This window comes from Coffea arabica, chromosome 8e, assembly GCF_036785885.1.
Source record: "Coffea arabica cultivar ET-39 chromosome 8e, Coffea Arabica ET-39 HiFi, whole genome shotgun sequence".
Lineage (NCBI taxonomy): Eukaryota > Viridiplantae > Streptophyta > Magnoliopsida > Gentianales > Rubiaceae > Coffea > Coffea arabica.
Genome location: NC_092324.1, coordinates 20,256,535 through 20,271,184, shown reverse-complemented (window position 1 = coordinate 20,271,184; position 14,650 = coordinate 20,256,535). Strand labels below are relative to the sequence as shown.

The window sequence follows — 14,650 nt, the reverse complement described above, 5'->3', positions numbered from 1 at the left end:
TTGTCACATTTACATCCAATTAATGACAATGTTATCAAAATTAACGAAATAAATGACAATGCAAATTAATAACAATGTATCATTCTACTCTAATAGCGATCCCTTGGCTCCTTTTGACTGTTTTGAACACATTGTCAATGATTTATATGGTCTAAATCACTAATATTATTAGCAAAATTAATGAGATAAAAGATGGTGCAAATTAATAATAATATGTTTTTTTGTTCTAGTTGTGTACCTTGGCTCCTTTTGATTACTTTCAGCAAATTATCATTAATTTATAGGGTCCTCTATACCATCAATTTTGGTGACATTGTGATGGGACTTAAATGTGACAAACTTGAGAGTATATGGTACAAAGTATCTAAATTTAAAAATTTAGGGTACAAAGTGTTTAACACTAAAATTTAGGGTGCAAAGTAAAAATTTGATTCAAGTTAAGTGGTGCAAAGTGAAAGTGGTATAATTTTTGGGATTGCAAAGTAGAGTTAGTCCAAAAAATATTACTCTAGCTCAAGTTTTAATGTCACAATTAAAGTGACAAAATCACCCCTTCAAAAATTCAATTTGTGATAGTATAATAGTATTTGATTTGATAAGACAGTGATAATTTTGGCGCTATACCACAATATTGTCTGTAGCTATCATCAAATTTGTATTTTGGCAAAAGCACAAGCTACGCATGTGGAGTATTTTTTTTTTCTTTTTAAGTATGTTCATTAGAAACTTTTTCTTGGATATGTATATTAACTACGAAATAATATCTATCGTATACATAAAACGAGGGACTCCTCAGGATATTACGTTATTTTGTGCTTTGTCAGTTTTATCCTTATCATAAAGGGTAAAACCATTCTCTAACAAAACAACGAATAAAAAATCAACCGCAACTCCTAGCTCTTCATATTTCACGTTTTATACATTTTATATGCATCCACAACCTTTCCATGTTTGCCCATTAATTCTGACATTCTTTTTAGTATTACACACAATATGTTTTTCCACTTTTAGCACTTTATTTTTTATAATAACAATTATTATAATTTTTAATTTATTGAGTGTGTATTGATCCCTGGTGAATAATAAAGTAATTACAAATTGAACATGCCTATCCACGTGTCCCTTACTGTTAGTGGAACTTCTTTTTATTTATAAACCAAATTGATTTTTAACTAATAAAATAGAATAAAAATTTTATACACTGACAGCGTATAGAATAACGAGTCTAGATGCATGTTACATATACAAAATTTGATATTCAAATTCAAATTCAGATAATATGACATACAATCTAATCCCATCAGTGTATATACTGAAAGTACAGGAAAGATTGATCCAATAAAGTAACTGCAAATTGATCTCTAGATCTTGTTTAGATTACAAATTTTCACCCAAAAAATAGAAATTTTTCTATGAACACATGTTCCAATCAATATTTTACAACACATATATCAAATCATTATAATATATATATTTTTTACAAAACTGTAAAAAATAGCAACCTAAATAGGTTCTAAGCTATTTGGTGGTGCTGGAGGTCAGGGGTTCAACCCCTGCCTCCTTCAAATTTGCCACAATATGTGGTTGGTCTTAGTTGACCATCTACCCTTGCCCCTTTCCCCTAGATTAGGCTAGTTTAGGTTATAGGACATCTATCGTTGCAGAAAAAAAAAAAAAGGTTCTAAGCCTTTAGAAACTTTGTCCATATTAATATTTCATAAGTATTAGCAATGCCCAAAGGGATTTCGAATAAATGAAAGTTTTTTTTTGCCAAAAATGAATACAATTATACCCATAAATATTTAGAGTTTGAATACCTTACTCATCTGTTTCCCTTCCAAAATAACAATTTCTTTTCTTACATTTAATTTCAAAAATATAAAATACATTTCCTTCACATAGTTTGTAGAAATATTCTTCGGTACCTAAGTAGTGAAAAATATATTAAATATGGGTAGACCGAAATGTCTGTCATTACCATTTGAATTGGTAGTTTCTCTTTGAAATAGTACTTATTCTCTTTCCTGATACTTGTATCAATTCCAAGTAAAGCATTAATCATGGGTGCCAGTAAAATGCAAAGATGATTAAAGTCAAGAACTCTTAATGCCCACTCTTAATGCCCTTAATCAAAGTGTATAGATTATGCTGTTGAATAAGTGTATATTAAAGGCATAATTGTCCAAGTATCAATTTACCAGACGTCAACGATGTGACGACCCCATCTCCCCCTAGGGCGTACCCGAGGGTTTGGCGGGTCGCCTGCCCAACTCTCGCCAGGACTCACTCACTCATAGCTCAAGAAAAATAACGTACATCCATAGAAAATAAATAACACATCCATTTCAACTTAATATATACATTGATGCTCAAATCCAGATACAAAGCTTCTACATGCCAAGATACTTTCAAGTGTTTACAATTTAAGTACAAATAACCCTTGTCGGGTGCTAGCGCGAGTACAATTTCAAAATTCAAAACAACTAGACTACGGTAATCTGTACATGTCTCACGCCTCGCTCGTACCACTTGTAAGGAAAACAAATGGTGTGGAATGAGCTAAAAGCCCAGTGAGGTTCCAAATAGCAAGTTGACCATTATTTAAAAGTGCAGGTCTCACGTAGCAAAATAATGAGCATGAAAAGTTCATAAAAGTGAGCAATAACACTTCAAGTAGCAAATCTCAAAATGAGCGAGTGTAAAGTTTTTCTTTTAAAATGAAACAATAACACGATGAGTACTAATCATTCTAAAGTATAAGAATATGGATGGCTCTCAGGAGCCAAATTCCCATTGCATCACTAGAGCTTGATCAAGTAGTAGTTGACACCAAACTAAGAAGTTCTATGGAAAAATTTGAAGATTAAACGGTTGAATTGAAAGATTGGGCAAGATTGGAGCTTGAAAATTGAGAGAGTTTTCTTTCCTTTGTGCCTAGCAAGAAATTCCGCCAAGAGCTTCAAAATAAGAAGAATTTTGGGTCAATTTTGGTTTAAATGGTAAAGGCATGAATAGTGGTCAAAAGGTCAAAAAGGTAAGAATAAATCCTCAAGTGACACATGTCCTCTTCATTAATTGCTTGCCTAACTTTTTGTCTCTCTTACACCAATCCACTTGGCAACCTCTAAATATCTCATAACACCCGATAAACTAAACCCAGTATCCAAAACTTAACCGAACTGGCCGAATTTTTCTGAATTTTCCACACTAGCGGGTCCCACGTCCGATATACGCTCTTTGAAGAGGCGATTTTTGGTTGGTAGCTGAACCGACCTGAATCAGTCCTCTCTGAGATGAGGTGAGGTGAACTCCTGGATCCGAAGTCAACCTCCTTGTCCGAAGTGAATGGCGGGGCTTCTCCCCTGGGATCACTCCGACGATCAAGTTAGTATGAGAACGAGAAATATGCTAGAGTATGAGCAAATGAACAGTGTATGCTTACTTGCTAGGAGTGTATGTGGGGTATTTATAGGAGGGTAGAGGACAGAGCGGAGAGCTCATGCTGGTGGGACCCATTCTCTGGTCATTACGGCTCTGTCCCGTGTCAGGAGGCCTGACTCTGACACTGTAGCCGCCTGAGTGTGATGACGGAGAGTATTGAGCAGGTTCCATTAAGAGTCTCCAGTGCTTTTCAGATAAAGCACTGGACCTGGGTGATGTCAGGGGCCGTGACCTCATCAGCGTGCGGCCGAAGTGGGTGGTGCCGAGGTCACCTACACGGTAGGCTAGGGAAGTGGCCGAGCTCAGGGGTTATGCCCAAGATACGGATGAGCTCTGATAAGGGACGAGGTGAGTTCACCTCGGACACGCAGGATGGCCGAGGTGAGCATCCTCAATAAGCCCCCCAAGCCTCGGGTGCTCCGGGACTGAGAGGTGCCGAGGCTTCCTTGTGCCGAAGTCATGAAGAGTCGGGGTCCTGAGACTGCTCCGGAAGATGCGGGGACTTGACACGTGGTCGAGTCAGTTGACAGGACGTGGTCAGAGGTAACCGTCGCGTCGTGAAGTGGTGGGACGTTTCGTGCAGAGGGTGTCAGCCGAAAGGACGGGCATTAAATGAGGAGAGATGGACAGAAGGGCAGGTACACGGTATCCTGAATTCGAATCGTTGCCGCCTTTTCGTATTCTGGCTGCCTCTTCGGGTTCTGGCTCTCCCCTATAAATAGGGGGTCCCTTTCATCGTGTGGCCCATCACTCTCTTTCTTCGCTTGTAACTTACAAAATTCGCGAGTGTAGCCGAAGTCAATCCATTAGCCGAGATCACAGCCGAAGTCATCGTCTTCGTCCGAGATCGTAGTCAATAGTAAGTATCTTTCTTTCTCTTCATATCGTCTTTCACTCATGGCCAAAACCGCTAAGACCCATAAAGAAACTGTGACCCCGAGCTACCAGACCGAGGTGAGGCCGGATCCTGAGGAAGAAGCGACGACGTCCAGCTCTGAGGGGTCGACGCAGGGTTCTGAGGAAGGATCAGCCGAGGTGAGAGCCGACGTGACGGGCTTGGAGTTGGAGTCGTCCGAGATCAGCGAGGGTGGTTCCGAGGTCGAATACGATACCGAGCTCGGGACCGAGATACCTCATGACGAGGGTGTCCTGGAGCCAGTCGCTCCAAAGGACGTGGACAACATCGACTTCGGTCAGATGCCGAAGTTTAGAAGTCGTATAGGAAGGGACAGGGCCACGAAGGTGATAAACAGGTACCCTTTCCGGTTGGGGTACGAAATTCTGCCGCCCGAGGCGAATGACACAGCCGCGAACCCCCCCTTTGGCATGGTGGCTGTCTACGTTCAACAGCTGGAGGCCGGGCTGAGGATGCCGACGTCGAGGTTCCTCCGGGACGTACTTCGTCACTTCCACGTGAGGATCACCCAGCTTGCCCCGAATGCGGTCCGCATCATTGTGGGGTTCGAGATGCTGTGCCGACATCAGGAGGTGACTCCCTCCGTCGACCTCTTCCGCCGATGCTATACTCTCAAGGCACACGGGACGGATAAAGGATGGTTTTATGTTGGCAATCGAAACAATGCTATCCCGAAGTTGGTGATCGGTGCTCCCAGCTCGATCAAGAACTGGAAGCGCGACTACTTCTTCGTGTCCGGAGTGGACTTCCCGAGGGGTTTTTGGTGGAGGCCAATTAAGGCGAAGGCCGACCCCTCTGCGGGGGATGCCGAAGAGGAATCCTTCCAGAAGTTGATGAAGTCGGGACTTCGGCTGTTCAGCCATGACTACCCCGAAGCCGTGCTCGTGGATGGGGGGATAAGTCGAGCCGTGATCAATACTACCAAGCCCTCCTTCCTTTCCACCGAACTTGAGATACCTTGTAATTTTTCTTTCGTAGCTTTGCTTTCACTTCGGTTAAGACATATGATAATATTTATTTTTGTGCAGTGACTAAACTGTCCGACCTCGTCGTCTCTGGCTCGTCCGAAGTGGCCAAGAGGCAGAAGAGGAAGAGCACTGACGAGACATCGGCACCTTCGCCAAAGAAGAAGAAGTCACAAGGACCAGTCGCTAAGACTTCGGCGTCTAAAGGCACTCCCACCAAGGTTGGCCAGAGCAGCTCGGCCACGGCGGCTACGGGGTCCACCTCGTCTGTGCCAGAGGGAGTTCCCCTTGGAGTTGTTACAACAGTCACACCTCCTCCTGGCCGAGGCAAGCAGCTGAAGCCTCCAGTTAATCCGGTGTCGGGGACCTCGCTATGGAATCGTTTCCATAGCCCCCCAGTGTTTCCCGGAGACGATAAGACGCACCCCGGCGGGCATTGGTGTCCGGACTGGAAAATTTCGGTCAACGACAGGTGCCAGCATCCTCGAGTTGCCCAAGAACTAGTGATGCACTCCCCCTTGCCGAGGGACTTGGAGTTCATGAAGAAGCTGAGCCCGGCCGAGATGGTTCAAAGTCTCATGGTGTCCACAGCTTCCACCTCGGCCTTTGTGGCCGAGATGGCACACCGCTACTGTGCTCTGGTCGAGGAACAGGACACCGGCAAGTTGCAGAATCAAATCTCCAAGTTGGAGAAAAAACAGTTGGTGTCCGAGTCTGAGAAGGCCGAGCTTGAAAGGCGGCTTAAGGAGGCCGAGGTGAAGGATGAGGAGGCCGCGGCTACTATCAACAGTCTCCGATCGGCCCTCGAAGAGGAGCAGAAGAGGGGGGACGAGGTGAAGGCGTCCCACGAGCAAGCTCTCGAGGGTGCCGGAGCCTCGGCCGTAGACGCTTTTCGGAAGTCCGAGGCCTTCATCAAGGACCTCGGCCAACTACTTACGCCTAACTTCATGTTTGGCTTCACATCGGCCGTTGACGAGGCCGCAGCTCACCTCTCCTCCGAGGCCTTGGAGTCCTTAAAAAACCATACCAGCTACAATGAGGACTCCAAGGAGTTATGCGATCGGATGGCCGAAGGCATTCAGGCAGGAAGGAATCTGGCCGAAGTCCAGGTCGAGTTCAACAAGTGGCTGTCCGAACTCGACGAAGTGTTCGAGGACGTGGAAGTGGAAGAAGCTGGAGGAGAGGACGCTGAGGGAGACGAAGCCGGAGGGGACGTTGGCAAAGAGCATGGAGATGAAGTTCACCCCGGCGGAAAAGAGGCCGAAGAGAAGGATGCCCAGGAGGGAGCCAAGACCGGGGATGGAGCCGAGACGGGGGTCTAGGCTTCGCGGTTTTAAGGGGGTGGCCGAGGTGGAGAGTGCTTAGTAGCATTCGGACCTCGGCCTTGTACTTTTGTAACGCTCTTTCTTATTGAATGAAAGCATATTTCTTCTCGTCTCAGTGCTTTAATTTCTTGCTTTGACTTCATCCCTTGCTTGTCCCCCTTATTTTTTAATAGCGTAACAACGATATTGAAGAATAACATAATAGCTGAAGTCATTACTTGATTAAAAATTCAGGCGTAATACAATCTGAGGTTCTCGGCGTGCCACGACCTCGGCACTAATGAGCCATCTCGGTAACTCACTTTACAATACCCCTTAGGGTCAGATTCCACAACTCGGTAAGGGCCTTCCCATTTCGGGCATAATTTCCCTTGCGGTTCAGCTCGGCTGACTGAGTTTTTTCTAAGAACCAAGTCTCCAGGTTGGAATCTACGATGTCTCACGCGGGCATTGTAGTAGTGTGCCAGTGTGTTCTTGTAAGAAGCTATCCGGGCTGAGGCGAGGTTCCTTCGTTCTTCGACGAGGTCGAGGTCCAGCTGCCTCTCTTCGTCGTTCACCTCGGCGGCATAGGCTGCCAGCCGAGGGCTGGGGGTAAGGATCTCAGCCGGGATGACTGCCTCGGCGCCGTAGGTCAGGGAGAATGGGGTCTCTTGCGTCGCTGACCTCGGCGTGGTCCGATACGACCACAGGACACTGGGGAGTTCCTCCACCCAAGACGACCCAGCTCGGTGTAGTCGGGTCCTGAGACCATGTAGAAGAGTCCGGTTGAAGTTTTCTGCTTGACCATTGGCCTGGGGGTGGCCTACCGAAGTGAAGTGTTGTTTGATGCCGAGGTTCTCGCACCAAGTCTTGAACGGGTTCTCGGCAAACTGTCTCCCATTGTCCGAGATGATGACCCGCGGTATGCCGAAGCGGCAGATAATGCACTTCCAAAAGAATTTTTGAATGGCCAGCCCTGAGATGGTCCGAAGTGGCTCGGCCTCGACCCACTTGGTGAAGTAATCCACAGCGGTTACTAAGAATGTATAACCCCCGACGGCTTTGGGGAAGGGACCTATGATGTCTGTCCCCCATTGCTCAAACGGCCAGGGTGAAGTGATGGGGACCATGAAGTTTGAAGGCTGGTGGCGCTCGGGTGCGTGGACTTGGCAGGAAGGGCAGCCGAGAACGAAGTCCTGGGAGTCTTGCCGAAGTGATGGCCAGAAATATCCCAGGAGCATAGCTTTCTTAGCTAGCATCCTGTGGCCGATGTGAGCCCCACATAGGCCCTCATGGATCTCGTGGAGGGCCTCGCGTCCTGCCTCGGGGGTGACACACCTCAACCATGGGCCGAGGTAGGAGCGCTTATATAGTTCTCCATCGCGGAGTGCATACCGAGCGGCTTTGCGTTGTATCTTCCTTGCTTCAGCTCGGTCTTCGGGAAGGACTCCTTGACCCAAGAAAAGGATGAACGGGGTCATCCAAGTTTCTTCAGAGTGCACGGGGTAGGCCACCTCTTCCACGTACCCTGGTTCACTCAGGACCTCCACCAAGACGGTTTTGTTGAGGTCAGAGAATGAAGTGGAAGCCAGCCGGGATAAGGCGTCGGCTCGCTTATTCTGGGACCGAGGGATCCTTTGGATTTCGAATGACTTGAAGTACGCGGTGAGTTGGTGAACTTTGGAGAGGTACCGTTGCATGGTCTCATCCTTGGCCTCGTACTCACCAATAACTTGGCGTACCACGAGCTGGGAGTCACTGCGGACGTGGATTTGCTGGGCGCCGAGGTTGCGGGCTAGCTGGAGTCCAGCGATTAGAGCCTCGTACTCGGCTTCATTGTTGGTGGCCGGGAAGTCAAAGCGGAGGGCGTAAGAGCAAACCTCCCCCTGAGGTCCTTCCAGGAGCAGTCCGGCTCCGCAGCCTTCTCCATTAGAGGATCCATCGACATACAATGTCCACAGGGATGAGGTGGACACCTCGGGTAAGGCTGAAGTGGACTCCGGACCTTCCGTGAAGGTGAGTTCAGCAAGGAAGTCAGCTAAAGCTTGAGCTTTTATGGCGGTGCGTGGCTCGTAGGACAAGTCATATTCTCCCAATTCGACAGCCCACTTGGTGAGGCGACCAGAAGCTTCGGGTCGCACCAATATTTGCCGAATGGGCTGGTCGGTCCTGACCGAGATGGGATGGGCTAAGAAGTAGGGTTTCAACCGCCGAGCTGCGTGGACGAGCCCCAGCACAAGTTTTTCCACTTGCGTGTATCGGGTCTCCGGCCCGCGGAGGGCTCGGCTGACGTAGTAGACCGGCACTTGGGTGCCCTCATCTCGGATGAGCACAGCGCTGACAGCCTCGTCGGCTGCGGAGAGGTAGAGGTAGAGCTTCTCCTCGGGCCGAGGTGAAGCGAGAGTTGGTAGGTGATGCAAGTACTGCTTCAGCTGGTCGAAAGCAGCCTGACACTCCTCAGTCCAGGCGAACTGGTCAGCATTTTTCAGCACCTTAAAGAAAGGCAGAGCTTTCTCAGCTGATTGGGACAGGAAGCGATTCAGCGCGGCCAGGCGTCCATTTAGCCGTTGGACTTCTCGGATGTTCCGAGGTGGAGACATGTCCTGAATGGCTTTCACCTTGTCGGGGTTGGCCTCGATTCCCCGGTGGGAAACCAGATACCCCAAGAATTTTCCCGAGGTGACGCCGAAGACGCACTTCTTGGGATTCAGCTTCATCCTCGAGTCTCGCAGGACACCAAAGACTTCCCTCACGTCTGACAGAAAGGATGAAGTGGCGAGGCTTTTAACGAGGATGTCATCCACATAGGCCTCCACATTGCGGCCGATCTGATTCTGGAAGAGTCGGTTGATCAGCCTTTGGTAGGTCGCCCTGGCGTTCTTTAACCCGAAGGGCATGGTAGTGTAACAATAGGTACCTCGGTCGGTGTAGAACGCCGTTTTCTCTTGGTCCTCCTCACTCATTCCTATTTGATGATACCCTTTGAAGGCATCTAGGAAGCAGAGGATTTCATACCCCATCGCCGCGTTGACGAGGGCGTCTATCCTTGGCAGAGGGTAGCAATCTTTGGGGCAGGCCTTGTTGAGGTCGGTGAAGTCGACACACATTCTCCATCCCCCGGTGTCCTTTTTTACCATGACTGGATTGGACAGCCAGGTGGGATATTGGACCTCGTGGATCATCTTGGCCGGCAAGAGCTTGTCGACCTCATCCGATATGGCTTGGCTACGTTCGGGGCCGAAGTGCCTTCGTTTCTGTCGCACAGGTCGGGCCTGCGGGTCAACGTTGAGTTGGTGAGTCATGAGCTCGGGTGGCACTCCGACCACTTCATCCGCGGACCACGCGAAGACGTCTCGGTGGTCTTTGATCAGGGAGATCATTTCTTCTTTCAGGGGTGGGGGGAGTCCCGCCCCTACCTGGACCACTTGGTCAGGTTTCGCTTCATCCACGACCACTAGTTCCACCTCATCCCCGGGCTCCAGCCTGTTGGGCTCTTCTGCCTTCTGAGGGTTGATACAGTCTATGGAGAGGACCGCTGGCCTCTTTTCCTCTGACCTCGGTGAGGGCCGGGGGGTGACTGCTGCTTGAATGGTGGCGAGGTAGCACTCCCGGGCGGCGCCCACATCGCTGCTTACCTCGGCCACCCCCGCAGATGTTGGGAATTTAAAGCTCAGGTGGTAGGTGGAGTATACGGCTCTCAAGGCATTGAGCGTGGGCCGGCCTATCAGCATATTGTAGGGGGAGTCTGCTTTGACCACTGCAAAACTGACAGGCACAGTTCGGCAGCGTGGATGACGCCCGATTGTTACCACCAGGGTCAACATGCCTTCCGGGTGGACGACGTGTCCCCCGAATCCCACGAGGGGAGTCCTGACAGGAGTGAGTTGCTCCCTGGTCAGTTTCAAACTTTCGAAAGTCCGGTAGTACAAGACGTCTACCGAGCTTCCGGGGTCTACGTAGACCTTTTTGACTACGTAGTTGTTGGTGAGGACTTCAATCACAAGAGCTTCATGATTGCTGGAGGCCGCAGGAACGGGGTCGGCGGGACCGTAGGTGATGACCTCGGACAGCCGAGAGCTCGGCTCGGCCACCTCCATCTCGGCCTGGCGGTAGGTCCGCTTCCGGGAGTTCTGGTTGTCTCCTCCCGTTGGTCCTCCCGCGATGGTGTTGATCACCCCGGCGATGTTGGGGCCGTAGCCCGATGAGCCATCGCGTGGGGGCCGCTTGTCCTCCCTACGGTCTTCGGGACCTCGGCAATGTATGTTCGTGTCCCGTCGGTCGTCTCGGCGGGGGCCCCGGTTCTCCCGGTGGGAGACGCTTCGGTTGAAGCCTCCATCCTTGCGGACGAATTGCTTCAGGTATCCCTGCCGGATCAAATTTTCGATTTCCCGCTTCAGGTCATTGCAGTCTTCAGTCTCGTGCCCTACATCACGGTGGTAGGCACAGTAGAGGTTCGAGTTCCTCTTATCTCTCCTCCCCGGAATTTCGGGAGGGTTGCGGCCGAGGTGATTCTGCCTCATCACAGCCAGGACGTGGGTCCGGCTCGAATTGAGGGGCGTCAGCTCGGCGTCCGAGGTAGACGATCTGCCTTTCACGATCCGGTCGAAGACACTTCGGCGGTCTCGGGATTGGTTCGAAGTGCCACTTGGGCCTGGTTCACCTCGGCCAGCGTCTTTCCTCCTCCGGGGATCTTGCCCCGTACGAGATGCTTGGGCTTCTCGCTTCATGCGATTTACATCTTCACTTCGGATTCCCTGGTCCACTCTTTCCCAGAGCTCCCGGAGTGTACGGGGGTACTGCCGATGGATTTCGGTGTTAAAGATCCGTGCTACTAACCCGTTGGTGAAGGCAGCAATAGTTACCTGCTCGTTTTGGTCAGGTATCTGTACATTCTCCTCGTTGAACCTTTGGGCGTACGAGCGAAGTGACTCGCCCTGACCCTGTTGCAGGTTCAAGAGGTAAGCTGAAGTCTTTGTTATTGGTCGAGACGACACAAAGCGGTGGATGAACCGGTCTATCAGCTCATCCAGGGAGGAAATGCTCCCCGGTTCTAAACTCCAGAACCACTTCCGGCCGGTCCCGTGCAGGAAGATGGGGAAAGCCCGACAGATCACGGCGTTGGGGACGCAGTAGAGTCGGAATGCGGAGATGAAGGCGCGGAGGTGATACTCGGGGTCACCTCGGCCGTAGTAGGTGTGCAAATTGGGAAGCTTAAAGTTTGGGGGCACCATCTCCCCATTGATGTCATCAGTGAAGGGCGGAGCCCTCATGTAGTCAGTAGCTAGGCCTCCGGGACGCCGAGGTGGGTCCTCGGCTCGTTTTCCCAGTAGTCCCCGAGAAAACGCTCGGGAGATGGAGGCAATCTTGGAGGTTGCCTTGGATGAGACTCGCCTGGAGGTGCTCCGAGATAGACGCCCATCTTCGGAGTCCTCGCCTGAGGGCACTTCAGGGGACTTCGTCGGTCTCCTCTTGGAAGACTCGGCTTTTTCTTTTCCCTGCCTTTTGAGGTACCTTCTTAGCTCCTCAAAAATGTTAGGGTTGTCTGATACAAACTCGGCCATCTTGGCGATGGCGTCCTCATTGTTGGGCTGGGTCCTTTGGGACCCTGGCTCTTCAGATATGCGGTCTTGCTGGGCACCCGAGGTCTGCCCAGCCCCAGTTGAGGGAACTCTTCCGCTTCTGGAGCGCGTGGATCTCATTTTAATAGCTATCTCGTTCCCACAGACGGCGCCAATTGAAGAGGCGATTTTTGGTTGGTAGCTGAACCGACATGAATCAGTCCTCTCTGAGATGAGGTGAGGTGAACTCCTGGATCCGAAGTCAACCTCCTTGTCCGAAGTGAATGGCGGGGCTTCTCCCCTGGGATCACTCCGACGATCAAGTTAGTATGAGAACGAGAAATATGCTAGAGTATGAGCAAATGAACAGTGTATGCTTACTTGCTAGGAGTGTATGTGGGGTATTTATAGGAGGGTAGAGGACAGAGCGGAGAGCTCATGCTGGTGGGACCCATTCTCTGGTCATTACGGCTCTGTCCCGTGTCAGGAGGCCTGACTCTGACACTGTAGCCGCCTGAGTGTGATGACGGAGAGTATTGAGCAGGTTCCATTAAGAGTCTCCAGTGCTTTTCAGATAAAGCACTGGACCTGGGTGATGTCAGGGGTCGTGACCTCATCAGCGTGCGGCTGAAGTGGGTGGTGCCGAGGTCACCTACACGGTAGGCTAGGGAAGTGGCCGAGCTCAGGGGTTATGCCCAAGATACGGATGAGCTCTGATAAGGGACGAGGTGAGTTCACCTCGGACACGCAGGATGGCCGAGGTGAGCATCCTCACTCTTAATTTCTCAAAAACTAACCGATACTAGAAAAATCATTTAAAAACTATATTTACTCATAAAATTGATCTAGAAAAATTTTCTAATAAAGAAAATGCAGAAAACGTGCAATTAAGAAAAGTACGGGTCCTCACAGAAACCTCGTCTGGAACCGAAGAAGGTGATTCTTAGAAATATTGAGGTGAAGTCGACACTGTTGGATCGAATTGAAGAGGGCCAAGTGAAGGACCCAATGGTGCAAAAGTGGGTGGAAAAAGTGAAGAAATGGGAGTTGCCTAACTTTAACCTAGATCCTGATGGAATCTTAAAGTTCCGAAATCGTGTCGTTGTACCTAGGGATGAGGAGTTAAAGAGGGAGATTTTGGAGGAATCTCACCGCTCTAGGTATATGGTGCACCCAGGGAATAATAAGATGTACCAAGATCTAAAAAGTCTGTATTGGTGGAATAATATGAAGACGGAGATTGCCCAGTTTGTGCAAAAGTGTCTTACGTGCCAACAAGTGAAAGCTGGGCATCAAAAACCGTCAGGTCTGTTACAGCCTTTAGAGATCCCTGAATGGAAATGGGAGCACATAACGATGGATTTTGTATCAGGGTTGCCACGAACACAAAAGAGGCATGATGCAATTTGGGTAATAGTGGATCGATTAACTAAGACCGCACATTTCCTGTGACAGCCCCACTTCCCCCTTAGGCGAACCAGAGGGTTCAGCGGACCGCCTGCCCAGCTCTCGTCGGGACGCAGTCGTTAACTCACACAAATCAGAAATAGAACCACAAGAAAGAGCAAAATGAGGATCGAAAACTTAAAACAAAACTTATATACATTGCTATCTCAGAAAGAAGTACAACCGTCGAGAATACAAAAGTTCCCAAGTCACCATACAACCAGCCCGTGCCAAGCACTAGGGCGAGAACCAAAACAAAACCAAAACTAGACCCAACCAGTCGGTACAGAGCTCTCGCCCTTGCTCGCCTTCCCCTATTAAGGAAAACAAAACTAAAGGGATGAGCTAAAAGCTCAGTGAGGTTTCGAACATAGAATCAAGTCATAAATCAAACGATAAGTCAAGAAACAGTTACAACATTTACAATAAACCATACATGAAAAGGATACGTTCATTCGTTCATTCGTTCGTTCGTTCGTTCTCCTGTCATTCCCCTTTCCTTCATTCGTTTGAAAATGCATTTTTCATTTATCAATAAAACCCTCGTTCGTTCGTTCGTTCATTTCATTTCATTCAACCCTTCCTGGGTATTGGCCAGGCTCCACCAACCTACAAGGTAATACTCGAGTATACCAAACGTTCACCCAGGTCACCAAATCGCCCGACCGAGTCCGCTACTTGATCAAGTAGTAGTCGATCGGTAACAAGAGGTAGGGCCCAGTTCAGCCAAAAGGCTTACATTCATGCACAAGTACATTCCAATCATTCAATCTTTGAAAATTTCACATTTATTTAGGTCGAGTGCGATAAAGTACACACTCGCCTAGAAAACTCGTTTTGGAAATCATAGAAAGCACTTAACACGTTATCAAACAATAATACAAGTCATGAAGTCAAGAAAATACAACAAACAAGGAACACTCACCTAATTATGCAAAATAACGTCCAAAATATCCTTCCAGATATGACCCTCAGTCACCGAGAAAACCTATGATTTAACGAGAAAGAATATTACAATTC

At 48.9% G+C, this 14,650-nt stretch overlaps 1 protein-coding gene across 1 annotated transcript; it reads right to left on the bottom strand.

Moving 5' to 3' along the window:
* Window positions 1–6,877: 6,877 nt before the first annotated feature.
* Window positions 6,878–12,801, bottom strand: LOC140012680 (uncharacterized). The gene is made up of 2 exons (XM_072060961.1): window positions 12,566–12,801; window positions 6,878–12,485 (listed from the first exon to the last, which is right to left on the bottom strand). The coding sequence occupies exons 1-2, from the start codon at window positions 12,799–12,801 to the stop codon at window positions 6,878–6,880; spliced, it is 5,844 nt and encodes a 1,947-aa protein (XP_071917062.1).
* Window positions 12,802–14,650: the final 1,849 nt, after the last annotated feature.

What these genes read in the sequence shown, in the direction of transcription:
- LOC140012680 (XM_072060961.1), bottom strand. Translation starts at nt 12,801, where the DNA reads ATGAGGTCACGACCCCTGACATCACCCAGGTCCAGTGCTTTATCTGAA. An exon ending in CCCACATACACTCCTAGCAA is followed by an intron (nt 12,486 to 12,565) that starts GTAAGCATACAC and finishes GAGTGATCCCAG; the next exon opens with GGGAGAAGCCCCGCCATTCA.